This window comes from Fukomys damarensis, unplaced genomic scaffold (assembly GCF_012274545.1).
Source record: "Fukomys damarensis isolate Sample0158 unplaced genomic scaffold, DMR_v1.0_HiC HiC_scaffold_27, whole genome shotgun sequence".
NCBI lineage: Eukaryota > Metazoa > Chordata > Mammalia > Rodentia > Bathyergidae > Fukomys > Fukomys damarensis.
In genome coordinates, this window is record NW_022900939.1 from 5,341,056 (window position 1) to 5,360,609 (window position 19,554).

The window sequence follows — 19,554 nt, forward strand, 5'->3', positions numbered from 1 at the left end:
CCTGAGCCCCTCGGCGTCCACAGCCACTCCCGGGCCGCCCGCGCGGGACGCGACCCCTCGGGAGGAGCCGGATCGCACCGAGAGAGCCAGCGGCGTGCTGTCCTCTCCCGCTTTGCTCGCCTTGTCTCTTCGCATCTGCTTATTTATCTTGCTACCGTCACTACTACTGTTCCGCTCAGAGATCCTAACGCCAGTTACCCAGATAAACACAAGGACCCATTCAGAAGCTGTCGGGAAGTCGGGTTTCAGAAGCGCTTCCCAGCAGCGAGAGTCCGCGTGGTTCATGACAGCGAAAGTCCCGTTCTTCCAGCTGGAGATCAGCTCGGCGGAGAGTTTCAGGAGTTTAAACATAAGCGTTAAGCTCCCTCGTGTTTCACCTCGCCTCCCCTGGGTTTGCTTTCTAATCTACTGTGAAATACGTTTTACATAGCATTGCGTTTTCCCAGGCAGGCGGACCAGTTTTCAGTTGATGATACACTTAGATCGCATTTTCAGTTGCTTTTCTAAGCTTCCCTGTGAAGGAGAGGCCGTTCTTTTAACCTTTGTTAAGCGTTGGCATAATTACCTCATTCATTGTACCTAAGCAAGAAGGGTTTCTCTGCCTTTCTGTGAAAAACCTGAAGACGCTAGAGAGGACCTTCTTCCTGAGAGTGACTGACAGAAATTACTTGTCACTGTTGACCCATGTACATTCAGATTCTGGGTGAAGCCTCTTGTGACACAGGTTATTTGGACCCAGAGCAGAGACTGAGATGTACTGTGATGTTTAAAACAGGACTGGGGCCTGCGATTTAGTTCAGTGGTTCCGCCACCTGCCTTGCAAGTTCAAGGTCCTGAGTTCTATTCCCGGTGCCAAAAAAAAAAAAAAGAGAAATAAATACGATTGGCACATTTGGGCCCGATGGCATCTGAGGTGACATTTTTGAGAATATCCAGCATGAACCCATTACTCAATAGTTTCCCAGGAGGCAGTGTTAAGTGACTTTCACAGCTCTTAACCCAAAAGCTTTAATTCCCTTCATTCTGATTTCACAACATCAGGGTGCTATCCAATGTGTGGGTTTTGGTGAAATTGTCAAATACTCAGCTTTAAAAATAGTTCTATGGGGCTGGGGATTTAGCTCAGTGGTTCCGGAGCCTGCCTTGCAAGTGCAAGGGCCCGAGTTCACCCCCTGTACAAAAAAAAAAACTTCCATGGTAGCAGACAGGAGTTATTTGATAGAATAGATTCCAAGGTCACCGAAATACAGAGTCAAAACTTTTATAGCATTGAGTCCCTCAAATATCCCAATAGCATAAAAAATCCTGACTAGACTGTACAAATATGATGGTAATCATTACTTTTATAGAATGCCCTGTTAAAATGTTAATGACAATCACTTCATTGAACAGAAACCTAGCCTGCGATCATTTCCTGAGTGAATTTCCCAGCTACATCTACATCCCTGAATGGTTTTGTTTGACCAGCTGATGTGGTCAAACACAGTGGTCAGCATAGTGGGCATCTCGTCTTGTTCAAACATTAAAGATGCCCTAGATTTTCTTCTGAAAACATTTTTTGAGTATTCCCAGTAAAATATTCCTAACAAAAGTTTCATTATCCTGTTTTTTTTTGTTTGTTTGTTTTATATTTTTGGTTTTTTTGAGACAGGGTCTCACTGTATAGTTGAGACTGACCTGGAACTCACTATGTAGCCCAGGCTGGTCTCCAACTCACAGCGATCCTCCTGCCTCAGCCTCCCAAGCACTGGGATTACAGGTGTGCCCCACCACACCTGGCCATTATCCTATTTTCAGTCATAAAAAAATAATAGCCTACTTCATGGACTTTGAACCGGAGTTTATTGAACCTAGCCTTAATCAGTTCAACAGGATGGCACTTTACCCTTCGTAAATAAATGGAAAACATAAATTGCTTTTATTTTCCTTCTGGTACCAGGGATTGAACTCAGTACCTTGCACTTGCAAGGTAGGTGTGGCACCACTGAGCTAAATCCCTGACCCCAGTTACTTTTTTAGTTGTGTTGTTTATTTAAGGCCCTGCCACTCCTGGGAATGCTGCTAAATGTTAATGATTTCCCTTGTTTTTAAAGGTGGGATATGAGCCTCTTCCTCCAACAATTGGACGGAATATTTTTGGGCGGCAAGTGTGTCAGCTTCCTGGTCTCTTCAGTTACGGTGAGTGTCTTGGATTTATTGGGGAGCAGATGATGTTGAGGCTTAGCAGGCCGGAGCTACTAGAGAAGCTAAGGCCTCTGCGACATTTTCATGTCACCATTTCTCTGCACTGACCTGAAATCTTGTTTGTGTTCCTAGCTCAGCACATTGCAAGCATCGATGGGAGGCGTGGGCTGTTCACTGGCTTAACTCCAAGACTCTGTTCGGGAGTCCTTGGAACTGTGGTCCATGGTAAAGTTTTACAGGTAAGAGGAAAAGCAATTCACTTTCCCCTCGATTTTAGTAGCCTTTTATGATCAGTTTATTCTACTGATTTAGAGCACTTTTCATTCTGTTTTGTTGAGACAAGGTCTCACTGTGTCGTTCAGGCTCGCCTTGAACTCACTGAGTAGCCCAGGCTGGCCTCGAACTTGGAGTTATCAGCCTCCTGAGTGCTGGGACTAAGGTGTGCACCACCACACCTGGCATCTAGTGCTAACTTAATAACAGGTTGTGTATTAAAAACTTTGAAAAGAAAAACAATTTAAGGTGAGCAGGTGCAGTGGTGCGAGCCGGCAATCCCTGCACTCTGGAAGGCTGAGGCAGGGGGATTGCAAGTTGGAGCCCAGATTGGGCAACCTAGCCCCTTAGCAAGGACTTGTCTCAAAAAAAATTTTTAATCAAGATGTATCATGTGAAGGTACAGATTCCCACTGATGAATGTCATCATATTATCTACTTAAAGTTACCAATTAAAAAAATTTAAAAAACAATTTTAAAAAAATTCAAAGGGGCTGGGTTGTATCTCAGTGTGGGTTCCATCTCCAGTACCAAAAAAGAAAAGAAAAGAAGCCTCCAAGTCAGGAGAGTGCTTATTTATGGGTAAAGGAAGCAGGGCCCCTGCGTGGCGGTGCTTTTCCTGGCCTGTGTGGATCGTTACCCATGAAGTATTTACGATGCTGTGCACTGCATGTGGGGCCTGCTCAGATCACACAGCAGTGCAGGGCGCTGGTTTCCTTTGAGGAGGGAAGGACAGAGGGAGGTCTCGAGCTCCCCTCTCTCTGCGGCTCGGCTCTGGTGTGTGGAGAAGGCAGAGACCTGAAGCCCAGGGGCGGGCAGAGGGCCTGCCAGGCCATCTGCTCCTGTTTGTGTGCAGGGCACGGGGCCGCAGGCAGCCTTCCTGGCGTGGAGCAGTGGCAGCCCTTGGAGGGCATGTGCCCTGCTGGTGGGTGTGCAGGTGAATTTTAAATTTGTTTTGATAGGTGTGAGAGATGCTTTCCTGTTGGGGTCATCGCTGTTTTTCTTTAGGTGCCAGGCGTGGAACGTGGGTCCTGTGTGCTGAGCATGTGCTTTACCCCCTGAGTGGCAGCCCCAGCCCACAGTCGTTTTTTAACCATCAGTGTGGGGTGAGACCTCAGCTTAGCTTCCAGTCCTGGCCCTGCTGGCCCTGCCTCTGCCACACCCCAAAGCTCCTCCTATCTCTGTCTCTGCCCAGCCTTAGGTCTCAGGTCCTAGCACCAGCAGGCCAGCCTGTGCTGCGTGCGTGTGTGTGTGTGTGTGTGTGTGTGTGTGTGTGCACACGCGTGCACGCACATGCCCCTGAGGCTGCACCAGGGCAGTGGCCTTGCTCCAGGCCCCCTGCCATGCCCTAGGCCTCCAAGGTCTCCCAGCTGTGTGCTGTCTGAGCCCCTGCACGGGCTGCCCGAGAGGTCCTGGACACAGGAGCCTCATGTGCGGAGCTGGGCTGACCCGGGTCCCCCAAGCGGCTGGGGGTGGCTGGCCCAGTCAGCCTCCACAGGGAGGCTGGAGAAGAGGCAGCTGGATGCTGCTCCTCGTCCTCGCTGCCCTACTTCCTGCCACGGACAAAGCCCGTGGGAGGACCTGGGTGCTGGCGTCCTCCAATGTCCCCAGTGACATGGCAGGGCCTGGGAGGGGTCGTGAGGGCTGTGGGGGATGGGGGAGGTCGGAGCAGGGCACAGAGGACCTGGAAGAGCGCAGGTCCCTGCAGGAGGCTGTGGACTTCTGGCTGGGAGTCTGGGTGTGGCAAGGCAGGTGGAGACAGTACACGTGACAAGCATCACAGACACAGTTACTTCTTTCTTAGTGTTCCTTTGGTGTTGCTAGCTGCTTCTTACTTCTGATAGTAAAGCTGGTGGTACTTTGATTGTTCCAGTTTATCAATTACACTTATCACGGTGTAGGTCAGGACGAATTAACTTTACATGTAGTGTTTAGGAAGTGCATCTGCACACAGAACTGCCCTCTGCTATATTATAAAGGTGGTATGTAGCCAGTGTGATCCCGGCACCCGAAGGCTGAGACAGAAGGGTCACTGTGAGTTCAAGGCCAGCCTGAACTGCATAGTGAGACCCTGTTTAAAAAAAAAAAGAAAAAAAAAAAAAGCTAGGGATGTAGCTCAGTGGCGCTGTGCGCGCCTTGAAAGCTCAAGATCCTGAGTTCAATCCCTGGTACTGTAAAACTAAATAAATATCTAGAAGTGAATGAAAATTTTCAAAAAGGCCTGAAACCATTAGAATTGTAGCCATATACCTGGAATATAGCCAAAAGATAGGACTTTGCTTAATCTCAACATTTCTCTTGCCTGTGGGTGGGGTGTGTGTGTGTGTTAGTTACTGGGTTTAGAACCTTGGGCTGGGCCTCTTGCATGCTACCCAGGTGCTGTACTGAGCTATCTCCCTAGCTCTTGACTATGTTTTTTTGTTTTGTTTTGTTTTGTTTTTTTGAAAGGGTCTCACTATGTAGTTGAGACTGACCAGGAACTCACTATGTAGCCCAGGCTGGTCTCAAACTCACAGTGATCCTCCTGCCTCAGCCTCCCAAGTGCTGGGATTACAGGTGTGCACCACCATGCCTGGCTCAACCACCAGTATGTTAAGCTCTGCAGCAAGATCATCTTGGAGACATTTATTGCTGGTTGATTAATTAACAGTAGAAGTTAATTGAAGATTTGCAGAAAAACAAAGTAGAGTTTTCATCTTGTTTCCCCTCATGGGACATGAGTGGCCCTAATCCCCACTCTCTCTGTTTCTTCCGCAGCATTACCAGGATGGGGAGAAGCCTGAGGTATGTTGTGGCTGACTGCTGTGCGGACCCAAGTCCCTTGCAGTTAGGGCACTGGGCCTCTAGGAGAGACCTGCAGCCCTCCTGTTCCATCTCAGCCCAGTGCTGGCAGGGGCAAGGCTGCTAGCGGGAGCCATTCCCTTTCAGACTGACAGCTGGGCATGCTGGCGAGTGCTTGTGACCCCAGCACTCAGGAGGCTGAGGCAGGAGGATGACCGCAAATTCAATGCCAGCCTGGGCTACATAGCAGATGGTGTCTCAAAAACAATCTGTCAAGATTTCTGACTTTTCTGATTTTTCTCTTTAACTTGAGTCTGTTTTGTTTTTTTCTTTTTTAATTTATTTTTGGTGCTGGGAACTGAACTTGGCCTCACACCTGCCAGTGCTGCTGAGGTACATCCCTGGCCCATTAATTTTTTTTATCTGTACATGTTATAGTCGCAGGATTCGGCAAAGGAATACATTAAATACAGAATACATAATTTCTAAGATCATTTTATGATAATTGCCCAAAAAGTCAAATGCAAAGGAGTGCAGGACATTAACTGCACACTAGAAGCCCAGGGGATCCAGCAGAGGGCCTGGATCTCAGCAGTCCCAGGCAGTGCCCTCCTTGAGTCCAGCCAGCGGCCTGGAGCCCATGGCAGCGTCCCACGTTTGTCCGTATCGAGGATGTGCACCTGCAAGGCGCAAAGGCCAGTGGTGGAAGCCAGAAAGCCTGCACCAGTGAGATGAGGGATTTGTGCCACGAAGCTGAGGGTCCACACTGGAGCCAGGAGGTGACAGAGCTCCCCTGATGAGAACAGCAGCCGTTCCCAGCGACAGCGAGGCCGGGAGCTCCTCCAACAGAAACAGCCTAGTTTGCATCAGGAAAACCATCCTCAGCAAGCTTCTCCTAGAAAATCAGTAGGCCAACATCTTCCCTCCAGTTCTCTTTTCATGGCTCTTGGTAACCGTCCTCAGGTGGATCCTCCGCACCCAGACCTCTCTGACTCAGTTCAGCTCAGTGACAAGTGGGCCATCAGTCAGTGCGCCACAGTACATGTTTGCAGTGTGTGATCGCGTCTGTCTGCGGAGTTGGTCTGTGTGCACAACGCATCTTAATTCTCCTTCATTCCCTCTCACTGCCCTCCTTTCTCCCTCCAACTCTTGATCCCCTTCCCATCTACAAAAAATCTATTTCCATTTTTTTGTTTCTTTTTTAAAATGCCTTTTCCCTTGCCGGGTGTGGTGGCGCACGCCTGTAATCCCAGCATGAGGGAGGCTGAGGCAAGAGGATCGCTGTGAGTTCCAGATCAGTCTGGACTATACAGTGAGTTCCAGAGCATTCGCAACCACATAGTGAGACCCTGTCTCAAAAAACCAAAAAGTAAATAAATAAAATGCCTTTTCCCTTTCTTCCCTTCCCATTTTCTCCCTTCTCTCTCTCTTATTTTCTTTTTTTGTTTGTTTGTTTTTGGTTTTTTGAGACAGGGTCTCACTATGCAGTTGAGACTGACCTGACCTGGAACTCACTATGTAGCCCAGGCTGATCTCAAATTCACAGCGATCCTCCTGCCTCAGCCGCCCACATGCTGGGATTATAGGCGTGCGCCACCATGCCTGGCCCATTCTATCTCTTGTTCCCCTCCCCATTTGAAAATGATCTCTACTTTCCTTATGTCTTTTTTTTTTTTTTCCTACCAGGAATCGAACTCCAACTTGGGCCCTTGCATTTTCAAGGCAGGTGGTGGAACTACTGAGAAAAATCCCCAGTCCTTTTCCTTTGTGTTTATTTTGCTCTTTATCTATATTTTGGGTTTCTCATGTAAGAGAAATCATGCAAGCTAGGGTGTGGTGGTGCACGCCAGTAATCCCAGCACTCAGGAGGTTGAGGCAGAAGGATTCCAGTGAATTCAGCCTGGGCTACATAGTGAAACTTTGCCTCAAAACAAGAAAAAAGCAATATTTAAGCTTACGTGTTTAATTCACTTACCTTTTTGGTCTCAAGGTGCATCTCTTTTCCTACCAGTGACTCAAGTTTATTCTTCATGAGCGGGTAGTACTCCGTTATGTATAAACACCACCTTTTATCATTTTCATCTGTTGATGGATGTGTAGGCTGTTTCCAAGATTTAGCCGTGTTAGGAATTGTGCTGGCTTACACATGGACAGTAATATGATGTCTTTCATTCTTTTGGGGAGGTCCTAGTAGGGGAAAGCTGGGTCAAATGGAATTTCTAGTTTTTGATTTTTAGGATTGATTGATTGGTTGATTTTAAGGCACCAGGAATTGAACTCAATACCTTGAGTTTGCCAGGCAGGTGTGGTGCTACTGAGCTAAATCCCCAGCCCTTGTTCTGCTTTTTTGAGACAGTCTCACTATAGTTCAGGCTGGCCTTGAACTCAGGAGTGATCCTCCTGCCTCTCAGCCTCCCAAATGCTGGGATGACAGCTGTGTACCATGTCTGGCTAGTTTTAGATATTTTAGGAACCTCCCTGCTGATTTCCATAGTGGTTGTGCTAGTTTACGCTCCCACTGGCAGTGGAAAGGTTCCTTTTTACCCACAACCCTGCCCGCATTTGTTATCATTTGGTGTGCGGCACCCCCAGGGATCAAACTCGGGACCTTGCGCTTTCAAGGCAGGAGGTGGAACCACTGAGTTAAATCTCCGGGCCCCTGGGTGCTATTTTAATTTGCATTTCTCTGGTGGCCAGCAATGCTTGAACATTTTTTTCATGTATTTGTTGACCATCTGTACGTCTCAGAATTGTCTGTTCATTTGGTTGCCCATTTTTTTGATGGGCTCTTTTATGGGGGGCCATCTAATTTTTTTGTTTCTTCTCTGGTTTTGATTTCCAGGAATCAGGGCCTGGAAGTGCACAGAAAGAAGGCTCGCCCTCCTTTGACCAAGTTATCAAAGAGGTGAGAGGAGGTCGCTCCCTGCTCTTTCCCTGGTACTGAGCTCACGCGGCCCTGTAGAGCAAGGCTGAGGCCGCAGCTTGCTTCTCTGTGTCCCGAGGGAAAGGGCAGCAAATGGGGTGAGGACGCCGCGCCCCACAGTGAATGTACAAAACAGCTGCAGCGACAGACTGCTGACCGCCCAGGCTCAGGATGGCATGGCGGGCATCCCCTCTGCCCTGTCCCCAGCCGACGTCTGATCATGTTGGCGTGTGGCACGTTCACATTGTCACAAGCTGTGCTGCAAGCCTTGCTCTGTTGTCTTTAAAGGGCTGCACCTGTGGGGACCGGAAGTGGCCTGGCAAAGGCAGGCACCGTTTCCTACGCGTGCACTGTGAGAAGCGGTTGTGTCTTTGGTTGCGGAGACCGGGTTTCAGTATGTAGTTCCGACTGGCTTTGAACGCACTGTGTAGCCCAGGCTGGCCTCCCTGCCTCAGCCTCCCAGCTCTGAAACACAGGTGTGTGCCACCACACCCAGCAAGAAAACATTTTAAAATCTTAACAAATTGAGTTCTCCTCCTTGTGTATCTTAGAAGATAGGAGCAGCACTTGCTGTGGAATAGGTTGAATTCAGAGACTCATTTTGCCCTCTCTGGGGGTGGGGAGAGTCGGGCAGTCTCTGTTTATCAACTGTTTTTAGTGTGTACTTAGAGACTTCATTTCACCATGTTTGTGCATACATTTAACATTCTTTGATCTTTTCTCCACCCAGTACCTCTCTCCCTCCTTCCTATCTTTAAAACTGAAGGGGTTTTGGAGCCAGGCCTGGGGAATTAATAGGCCCGTTGTCCCAGCATTAAGGAGGCTGAGGCAGGACATTAGAAGTTGGAGCCCAGCCTGGGTGATTTAGTGAGAAAATAAAAATAAAGCTGGGAGGGGATGTAGCTTAGTGGACAGGCTCTGGGTGCGGTCCTTGTACCTGAAAGTAAATAAGTAAATTAGTTAGATAAGACAGGCCTTGGCAGGGCCCTGAACTCACCCTTAGTAGTGAAAGGGAGAGGCTTTCAGCAGTAGGCACTGGCTTCCCTCGCCTGCAGTCTGCAGCCCAGCCCTGCCACAGAGAACTGAAATGCGGCCCCGCGGTGGGGACAGCCCTGCGGCAGGAGCCTCTTTTACGCAGCTCGCAGCTCTGGGGAGGAGGACGATCCCGGCAGGGTGGGTGGCCTGCGGCATGCACGTCTGCTGTGCTTTGGGGCTGTGGGGCGCCTCCCTGGTATCTGTGCAGCCTGCGGTTTTCCCCAGCCGGGCCACTTCGTGTCCTGGCCATCAGGATCTGTGAGAGCCACCGGGCAGTGCCACTCCGATCCATCCAGCCATCTCGGCTCTGGGTGGAGGGCACTGCGGTGCCATCATGGGAGCCTAAGTGTCGTCTGTTCATTGCTTCTAGACAACCCGAGAGATGATCGCTCGCTCCGCTGCTACCCTCATCACGCACCCTTTCCACGGTACGTCCTGTAGCGCCCTCCTGGCCACTTAGGTAGACGAGTGCGCTACACCTGCTATTCTTTTGGTGTCATTGGGGATGGAACCCAGGGCCTTTGCACTGAGCTACATCCCCAGCCCTTTTCGAAATTTTGAGATGGAGTCTCAGTAAGTCGCCATGTTAGGCTCAAACTCCAGGCCCTCCTGCCTCAGCCTCCTGAGTGCCGGCCTGACAGGCATGTGCCACCCCGGCAGCCTTTCTCCAGGTTTCGCAGATGGTAGAGCGTCCTTAGGTGGAAATGCCCTTTTACTTTTGAGGCTGTCTCTGCCATCGTAGTTTGACGAGTCCTTTCTGTGTGTCCTACAGTCATCACTCTGAGATCGATGGTACAGTTCATAGGAAGAGAATCCAAGTACTGGTGAGTGATCTCAGCGTCGCTCCAGGGAGCTCCTGATGTGGGGTAGGGGAGCCATCTGCACGATTCCCCCTCACCACACAGGTCTGCAGGGCTCAGCTCTGCTCTGCCTGGAAGGCAGGACAGGAGGAAGCCGGGAGGGCGGGCAGGCAGGCGGAGTGGGGCCACTGAGCCCTGGCTCCAAGCTGGGCCTCAGTGGGGCAGGGGAGGAGCAGGCATGAGGAGGGTGTCCTGTGCTGCGCCTCAGCGCCGTCCCTTTCTGTGTGCGCAGCGGGCTCTGTGACTCCATAGTGACCATCTACCGAGAAGAGGGCCTCCTGGGATTCTTCGCGTGAGTACAAGCTTCTCTGTCCTCGGCGGTTCTTGTGAGTAGAAAAGCTTTCCTGAAAATGAGGGCAGGGAATCTTCATTTAATCCCCAGAGAGAATGTGTTCCCTGGGTTTATTTTACCTTAGGCTCCTTTTAGGCCCCTTCTGGCCTTTCTTGTTGTAAACAATCCCAGACCTCTACCCAGGCTCAGTGGTCCATGCCTGTTTTCCTAATTACTTGGGAGGCTGAGGCAGGAGGTTGCTAATTCAAGGCAAGTCTAGGTAACAGAGACTCTGTCCAAAAATTTAAAAAGCGAAAAGGGCTGAGGCATTTTCAGTCAATAAAATTAGGGAAATTAACTTTTGAAAAATAGGAAAATCATCTTCACATTTATTTTCCTTATCCCGAGAGAATAAAGTTTCGTACTCTGGAAGAACTTAGTCTACTGCACTCATTCTACTAACAGAAACCTGGAAGCTGCGTGTGGCGGTGCAGGAGGCTGAGGCAGGAGGTGGCTAGTTTGAGATCATGTTTCACAAAGAGAAACACAGGGTTGGGGTGCGGCTTAATGGTAGGGTGCTCACCTAGCACAGGTAAAGCTGCAGGTTCAGTCCCTAGACCTGCAAACACAAAAACCTGGTGTTATGAACTCAATGGTCTGCTTTTAATTCAGACTGCCTCCACATACTTGAAAGTGTTTTCCTACTCTTTCTTGAGACAGAGTCTTGCTGTGTAGCCCAGGCTGGCCTTGAATGTGCTGTTAGCCTCCTGCCTCAGGCTCCTGAGTGTGGGGATCACAGGCGTGCGCCACTCCACCCGGCTTGAATGTTTTCTCACAATGCTGCGAACTGAACCCTCAGCCACGCACACACTAAACACATGCTGCCTGCCTTTACTAAGTATCATAAATACTCTGGGCATTGGGCAGGACCACTAGCATCAGTGCCCTTTGTAGCGGCGTTACCAGGCGTGGTGGCACCTGCCTGTAATCCCAGCACTCTAGGAGACTGAGGCAGGAGATCGCTGTGAGTTCAAGCCCGGCCTGGGCAATTTAACAACTGTCTCAGTTAAAAAGGGCTGGAGATGTGGCTCAGTGTGAAGGCCTGGGTTTGGTCTCCAGTCCGAACGGTGGGGCTCTTGCTGTGCATGCGCTGCCTCTCACGTGACGACTGGAGGGCTGGGCTTGCACCTTCCCTTCGGTCTCCCACTGTTCCTCTACGTAGTTCCCTGTCTCCAGAAATATGTTTGTTTTTCACTACTGTGGCTCAAACCCAGGGGTGCTTTACCACTGAGCTTCATCCCTGACCCTTGGTAATTTTTTTCATTTTGAAACAGTCTAAGTTGTTCAGGTATGATTGAAATTTGCCATCCTCCTGCTTCAGCCTCCTGTAGTGCAGCGATTACATGTTTCTGATGTCCCTCATCTGTTTGGACCCTTCTTATCTTTTGCCCTGTCAAAGTGGAATATGGGATAGTTCCGTAAAGCCATATTTAAGTCTTCCCCAGAGCACCTCCCACACCATGGGCCTCGCTCCTCGCAGGTCTCAGTAGTAGATAGAGCGAACCCTGTGTCTTCAGAGTGGGCCACAGGGGTCAGGGGGGCGCTCGTGGGCGGGGATGGGCCGGACTCGGGCTGGATGTGTCCTGTCGCGGGTTTGTGTTGAGTGGGTCCCTGGCTCTCATCTCCGCGTCTCCTCACCAGGGGTCTGATTCCTCGCCTGCTGGGGGACATCATTTCTCTGTGGCTGTGCAACTCGCTGGCCTACCTCGTCAACACCTACGCACTGGACAGCGGGGTAGGTGTGGCCGTAAGGCTGAGGGGCCTGGCCAGGCGGAGTGTGATGGAGGTGGGGCCCATGAGGCGCAGAGATGATCTGCGCTGCTGGCTGCGGAGCTGTGACCCCGACCGTGGGCGAGCAGCCCCTCCGCGTTCAGGGCCTTGCAGGGCCAGGTTGGAGCAGAGTGAAGCAGAGGGCGGCTTCAGCCTGCGCGTCGGGTTCTGTGTGGTCGGTGCCTTCCGATGCTGGGGCAAAATACCTGACACCCATAATGTTAAGGAGGAGGGTTACTGGGGCCCACGGTTCCGGTCAACGTTCCGCTGGTTCCAAGGCAGGCAGGATGCAGAGGGGCCTGGCGAAGGAAGGAAAAGCAGCTCCACTATGAGCCCAGCGGGTGGCGGGGCGGGGGAGGCCAGGCCTCAGCGACCGCCCCTTGCGGTCCTCAGCCTCCTGTGGCACCACCGCTCTGGACGGATGCGCTGCCAGTACAGCGCCCCACCTTTGTTTGGTTTTCTTTTGGGTTCTGGGATCCAACTCAGGACCTTGCCCTTGTGAGGCAGGCAGTGGCACCACTGAGCTAAATCCCCAGCCCTTAACACCAAACCTTTGAATACAGGAGACTTTGGGGAGATGTTAGGTCTAAACCCTAAAATCCGTGAATTAGGATGTTTAGGGGATGCCAGGGCTTTCTAGAAAGACTGAGAAGTTTTGCAGGCCGCCCTTTGCTGAAGGCTGTTTCTCCTGTGCACTGCACCGGCTTCACATGGAGACGGCTCCCTCCTCCCTGCCTCAGTGGGCCCCCAGAGCTGGCTTCGTACAGAGCTAGGGAGTTGTCTTGGGTACGCTGTAAGCAGAGTTTTGCAGGGGATGTACTTCTAAAATCAGAAAACTTTTTTTTTTTTCTTTTAAACAGTTGTGGTACCAGGGATCGAACTCAGGACCTTATGCTTGCAAGGCAGCTATGGCACGACTGAACTAAATCTCTGGCCCTGGAAACTTTTTTTACCCATCTCATTTTTTGTTTTGTTTTGTTTTTTTTGAGGCAGGGTCTCACTATGTAGTTGAGACTGACCTGGAACTCACTATGTAGCCTCAGCTGGTCTCGAATTCACAGTGGTCCTCCTGCCTCAGCCTCCTGAGTGCTGGGATTACAGGTGTGCGCCACCACACCCGGCTTATTCTTATATTTCTTTTTTTTTTAATATTTTTTATTTATTTATATTTTTACTTTTATTTTTTTTTTTATATTTCTTATAATATTGAGGTTATTATATTAAACCCTTCTAGGGCAATTCATATTTCTGTGGTAGTTGTGAAATAAGTTGGATCATTCTGATTGCTGGCTTTTATGCTCATAACCAGTATTTTATGTTTATCCTCAAATTAATTTTCAAGTGGGGGCTGGGGATTTAGCTCAGCGGTGCCACCGCCTGTCTCGCAAGCATAAGATCCCAAGTTTGATCCCCGGTACCAAAAAAAAAAAAAAAAAATTAATTTTCAAGCACTGGGTATGGTAGCACATATGTGTAATCCCAGCACTCAGGAGGCTGAGGCAGGAGAATCACCACAAGTTTGAGGCCAGCCTAGATAACACAGCTCAAGGCCCACCTGAGCTACACAGTGAGACACTGCCTCAAAAAATAAAAAATTTCAAGCTGTCAAAGAAAGAAGTAAAATATATTGCTATGCCTTTGGGGGTTAATGTTGGCTTAATTTTTTTATTCATTCTGATAGAGGCTCTTTTCTTGTTTCAGGTTTCCACCATGAATGAAATGAAGAGTTATTCCCAAGCTGTCACAGGAGTGAGTTTTTATACTTCTCTTAACCTTCTAGGGATGGTTGTGTTTTCTTTAAGTGTGGCCTGTAGCCAGGTATGGTGCATGCCTGTATTTAGGGAGGCTAAGGCAGGAAGGTGGCGGGTTTGAGACCCTGGGAAGACAGGCACAGACCACCAGACCCAGCTCATCATTGACTTTTTTTTTTTTTTTTTTTTTTTTTTTTTGCGGTAGCAGGGATTGAACTCAGGACCTTGCACTTGCCAGGTAGATGGGGTGCCACTGAGCTACATCCCCGGCCCCCATCTTTGACTTTCATAGTAGTTCCTGTTGTCTTTGGAAGGATCCTCCGAGTTTGTTTTCTGGTGTTTTCTTTTTGGTGTGGGGATCAAATTCAGGACCTTGCACCTGGCGGTAAGGCGTGGCGCCACTGAGCTCCATCCCCAGCCCTGCCGTCTCCCTAAAGGGAATTTTGAAATGCTCTCTCTGTGTGGGTTGTACACACTTTTCTCCTGCGTGTGCAGTTCAGTTTCATTTGCACGAGCACTGGGTCCCAGATAGGAGCAGCCTCCTGCCCTCCTCTTCACACGCTGGCTGGAGGCCGGGGCAGCCTTCAGCACCGGCTGCTCGGGGGCCTCAGCGTGGTTGTGAATGGGAGGCCGGCCTGGGCCACTTGGCAGGGCCTCTGTGAAGAGAAAACGTGAAAAGCTGGAGAAAGGCAGAGAGCTGGGGTGCGGCCCGGTGCCCAGGCCGCGCGTCCAGCCCCGGTCTGACACCACCGTCAGGCCTAACGCAGCTGTTCCGTCGCAGTTCTTCGCCAGCATGCTCACCTACCCCTTCGTGCTCGTGTCCAACCTCATGGCCGTCAACAACTGCGGGTGAGTCCCCCGCTCCTCGCCGGGCCCTGGGCGGACCCCGTGTGGCGGCGGCTCTCTCCTCTGCCTCCTCACCTCTTGGCACTGGAGAGGCACCGGGAACGGCTCCAGGGCTGTGTGCCCTGTGGGGTCGATCCAAGCTGCCGGGGCGTCGTAGGTCCTGGACTGTGGGGGGCCGGGGTCCTCCTGCGTCTGGACCTCTGTGTCCTGTGAGTGTGTCAGAAGGCGTCAGGCATGAGTGACAGCCGGTCCGCGTTCCCTGCGGGGAAAGCGAGTTCCCAAGCAAAGCCGGCCTCTCCGTTCTCAGTCTGCTTCAGAAGAAGGGCCCTCGATCCCCTGGTTTGTTCCCCGCGGCTCCTGTCGTGTGGTGACAGCAGGGACACCGGGCAGGAACGGAGGTCGGCAGTGCGCGGTGTGGGAACAGCAGTCAGTTTTTAAGTTGCGTCTTCTCTGATTGCCGTGCGCAAGAGTTTCATTTGTCTGTTAACAAAAATTGGGCCGGGGATGTAGCTCAGTGGTTCCAGCGCCTGCCTCACAAGCACAAGGACCCGAGTTCGATCTCCGGTACCCCAAAAAAATCATAAATACAGGAAAGAATGAGTCTTATTGGCGATGTGACATGAAACATGCAGGGATCGCTTGGAGCTGTCTGGTGCCCTCCTGTGTAATTACTCTCATCAGAACAAACCCACCACGCCGTGACTAAGAAAGTAGAGCTAAAACTGGCCCGCCGGGCCCTTGTGGGCTGGACGTGGACGTGGACAGCGTCTTCTCTCTTTTCAGGCTGGCCGGGGGGTCCCCTCCCTACTCCCCGCTCTACTCGTCCTGGATAGACTGCTGGTGCACGCTGCAGAAGGAGGTACTGCTCGTCCCCTGGGTTCACTGTGGCCGCACCCCCGCCCGAGCAGGCTCACGTCCGGATGAGACAGAGGGTACAGGCCCGCGCGCCGGCCCGGCTCGTCTCTCTGTTCCCCTAGGCGCCTGTGAACCCCAGCTTAGCTCTGCAGTCGCCCTTCACAGGCGCTGCACCCTTCTCGGCCATCAGCAGCAGGAGCCCGGAAGGGAGCGCCACCGAAGAGTCCTGCGGCTCCAGCCGTGAATAGGGTCCAGCCTGGGCCTGCCATCCCGGCACTGGGAGGCGGAGGCTGAGGCGGGAGGATTGCCACAAGTTTGAGGCCACCCTGAGCGACGTAGAGAGACCCTGTCGTAAAGAAAACATGCACAGCCCAGGGATTTAGCTCAGTGGTGCCACCGCCTGCCTGCCTCATAAGTGCAAGGTCCTGAGTTTTCAATCCCCAGTAAATAAACAAAAACATGCACACCCCCCAAAAATGAGCAGCTAGGACCCAGGAAGGGGTTTATCCTCATTGTCTGAAGAACAGCCTTGATTTCCGACTGTTTTCACATTGTGTTTGGTGAGGCGCGTTCTCGCTGTGCAGCCCAGCCTGGCCTGAATTCTGGGAACCCTCTCGGCCTCCCAAGCTGGGATCAGGCTTGGGCCCCCATGCCCGGCCCGCGGGCGATGTCTTTCCTGCGGCCTGGAGGAGATGCTGGTGTCTGCACGGCTCTGCCTCCACACCTCACCGCGGAAGCCTCGCTGGGCCCGGGCAGCGCTTCCGGAGCGGCTGCGCGGACAGGAAGCACAGCCTGAAGCCCTGCAGGGGGAGCCCAGAAGGAGCGCTGGAGTCTCTTCCCGTGGCGCCCAGTGTCAGAGGCCTTTGTGCACAAAGCCAGGGCGGCCAGGCCAGCGTCAGAGTGGACGGGGCTCTAGTGCTGCGCCGTGGCTCTGCAGGTCCACGCTGGGCCCCTGAGGACTTCCCTGTGCTCCCTGTAGCCATCTGGGTTTCCCATCGTTGTTGTTTTTACTATTTTTTTTTTGTTTTGGTACCAGGAATTGAACTCAGGACCTTGCACTTGCAAGGCAGACATGGTGCCACTGAGTTAAATCCCTGGCCCCTGTTGTTTTTAGTTTTTGTTTTTTTTTTTTTTCAGAGACAGGGTCTCACTAAGGTAGTTGAGACTGACCTGGAACTCACTATGTAGCCCAGGCTGGTCTCGAACTCACGGCGATCCTCCTGCCTTAGCCTCCCAAGTGCTGGGATTACAGGTGTGTGCCACTGCGCCCGGCCTGTTTTTACTTTTTGAGGTAGGGTCTCTGTGTAGCTCAGGCTGGTCTTGAACTCCTGTGATCCTCCTGCCTCAGCCTCACAGGCATGTACCTTCACACCCGCCTGTCTGGTTTTCTTCCCAGCTTTATACTGTTATGAACAGACTCCCAGTAGGATCCTCGTTTTAAAGGAACATGGCCTCTTCGCCATTCACAATAGCTCCCTACTTTTGGAAGAAAGTCGGTAGAAGCCAGGCGTGGTGGCACACGCCTGTAATCCCAGCACTCGGGAGGCTGAGGCAGGAGGATCGCAAGTTCCAGCCCAGCGTGGGCAGTGTAGCCACTTAGCAGGACTCTGTCTCAAAAATAAAAGGGTTAAAAAGAACTGTGGGTGTAACTGGGTGCAGAGGCCCCAGGGTCAGTCCCCAGCCCCCGACAAAGAACCCCTTGCCTTACTGAGAACGGGTTGTCCTCAGTCCCAGGGCTGCCCCTAACCCTGTCCCTTCCCCCAGCCTCACTCGCTGCTCTGCCCTCTTACAGGGAAACATGAGCCGAGGGAACAGCTTGTTTTTCCGGAAGGTCCCCTTTGGGAAGACGTACTGCTGCGACCTGAGGATGCTGATCTGAGGGTGCGAGGCAGGGACAGTGACATTTCTGTAGTCCCAGACGCACAGAATGATGGGCGAGAATGTTGATTTCTATACGGTGTGGCGCGTTTTTTAATAATCACTTGATCTTGGGAAACGGAGGTGATGGTGTCTGCCTGTTCTTCCTAGCACGGCACCGACCCCGGTCCCCGCAGTGGCACTGCGCGGGGACCACTGTGCCCCTTTGTCATTTCCTGTAAGCAGGGAGAAGTGACGTTTCCTGAGGTCGGCCGTGAGGGGTGGAAGTGGGGAGCTGCCCAGGGGCGCCCTCGGCCCCTGGGCTCGGTGCAAACCCAGGAGCGCAGCTGCCTTCTGTCCCGAAGCTCGCGCTGCCTCTGTCCCCTTTGTGCGGTTACTGAGGGAGGCGAGGGCTTTGCTTTTCGCCCCTGGGAAAGCATGTCTGTCACCCCACCTAGCCGAAGTCCCCAGCCTCCCAGGACACGGCCCGTGTGTCACACCTGCAGCCAGGCAGTTAGCAGCATGAGGGAGGAAGAGCCACCCCGCCCAGCTCCTGTCCCGGCCTGTGACTGAGCAGGCGCTGTCCTCCGGTGGTCAGAGCTCTGGGCCCAGCAGCAGCTTCCATTTATATTCTCAGTACTAGTGGCGTTTGTTTCCACACACACAAAAAAACGTTTTCATTACCTACTTTTTTCTCCCAAAAAAATCTCCCAGTAAGGCCGATCGAGACAAATGTACACCTGACCCACCTGCCTGTCCTGGCCAGGGAGGAACCAGGCCGCCAGCAGGGGGCGGCAGGGCTTTGGCTGTGCCCGTGCCAGCTGCCAGCTGAGGCTGCCCAGGTCTGGAATCACAAGGGCAGAGTTGGACTTTCCCCGGGTATGGTGGAGCACGCCTGTAATCCCAGCGGTTGGGAGGCCGAGGCAGGAGGATCGCTGCGAGCTCTAGGCTACCTAGCGAGACCCCTCTCCAAAAAGCAAAACACCAGCAGAGGCACTTTCGTTGGCTGTGCAGGGCACGGAGCCACATATGGAGCAGAGGGTGAGGCCCTGGCCTCCGCCTGAGCACTGGGTGGGCGTCCGGTCGCTTCAGTCTTGCTGCAGGTCCGCTCCGGAGCTGTGCACAGGGTCATCAGTAAAGCTCATGACCTCAGTAACGCCACACAGGAAGAGCACCCCCGGAAGGATGCCCCAGAGTCACCCTACCTTGACTGAAGACAAGTGGGACTCGGCACGATTACAGAAGTGCCGCGGCAAGAGCAGCCTTGGACTGCACGCGGTAGCTCGCTGTGATCCCAGCTACTCGGGAGGCGGGAGGATCACAAGTTTGAGGCCAGCCTGGAAACTTCCTGAGACCCTGTCTAGAAAGAACCCTTGAGGTGTCGCTCAGGTAGAGCGCTTGCCTCGTGTGCAGGACTTGGGTCCAATGTCCCATACGGCAAAGAGTAAAAAGAAGAAAAGCAACCTTAGGATGAAGGAAACTTCAAACTCCAGCCCTGTACGCCAGCTTTTCGTTCCCTAACCCACTGTGGCTTTGCTATAATTTCCTAGGTTAGAAGAGGCTGCCCTCTCCCTCTCGCCATTGGAATCTTTTCTGTAAGATTCGATTTGTTTTTTTTCTTTGTTTTGGATACAAGTTTCAAACTTACAATTCTCCTGCTTCAGCCTCCCCAAACAGCTGAGATCACAGACAGTTCTAGAGCGCGCTCCGTTTTGCTGCTCCATCCAGTCTCGCCGCTCCCTGGTCAGGCCACATGGCCCAGGAAAGTGCGCGGTGCTTCCTTCCTTAAACCAGAGCAGGAAGAGCCGAGGCCTGGTGAGCCCAGTGGAGTTGGGTGGAGAGGCGGGAAGCATGTACAGCAGCTGCCACAAAGGGAGGGAGCTCCGGGGCGGACCGTCTGCTGCTGCAGCTCAGCCCCTGCCTCGCCTTCCCTGAGCCCACGATCGGAGCTTGTGAATAAAGCTACCAAGTGAACGCGGGCATGGGGGCGCCTGCCTGTGGGGGAGGCTGAGGCAGGAGAACTGCCCCAGTTTGAGGTCAGCCTGGGCTGCACAGTGAGCTATCTCAAAAAAAAAAAAAAAACCTCTC

The 19,554-nt window shown here is 52.2% G+C and overlaps 1 protein-coding gene across 3 annotated transcripts; it reads left to right on the top strand.

Moving 5' to 3' along the window:
* Window positions 1-6: 6 nt before the first annotated feature.
* On the top strand, window positions 7-17,609 carry Mtch2 (mitochondrial carrier 2). Of its 3 annotated transcripts, none has more exons than XM_019205794.1 (14): window positions 7-391; window positions 2,094-2,178; window positions 2,317-2,423; window positions 5,215-5,241; window positions 6,925-6,960; window positions 8,081-8,143; window positions 9,567-9,624; window positions 9,969-10,020; window positions 10,289-10,348; window positions 12,029-12,122; window positions 13,859-13,906; window positions 14,690-14,757; window positions 15,538-15,613; window positions 17,402-17,609. In XM_019205794.1, exons 1-14 carry the CDS (start codon window positions 284-286, stop codon window positions 17,486-17,488), a joined length of 969 nt encoding a protein of 322 aa, XP_019061339.1. In that variant the 5' UTR covers window positions 7-283; the 3' UTR covers window positions 17,489-17,609. The 3 variants fall into 3 exon arrangements, with proteins under 3 accessions (XP_019061339.1, XP_019061340.1, XP_033612354.1); XM_033756463.1 differs by lacking the exon at window positions 7-391 and adding an exon at window positions 887-913; XM_019205795.1 differs by lacking the exon at window positions 6,925-6,960.
* Window positions 17,610-19,554: the final 1,945 nt, after the last annotated feature.

Bases quoted from the DNA above. Each gene is read 5' to 3' on its own strand.
- Mtch2 (XM_019205794.1), top strand. From the start codon at position 284: ATGACAGCGAAAGTCCCGTTCTTCCAGCTGGAGATCAGCTCGGCGGAG. The intron at 5,242-6,924 runs GTATGTTGTGGC...TTTTCCTACCAG, and splicing joins AGGATGGGGAGAAGCCTGAG to GAATCGAACTCCAACTTGGG. The intron at 6,961-8,080 runs GCAGGTGGTGGA...TTTGATTTCCAG, and splicing joins TGGGCCCTTGCATTTTCAAG to GAATCAGGGCCTGGAAGTGC.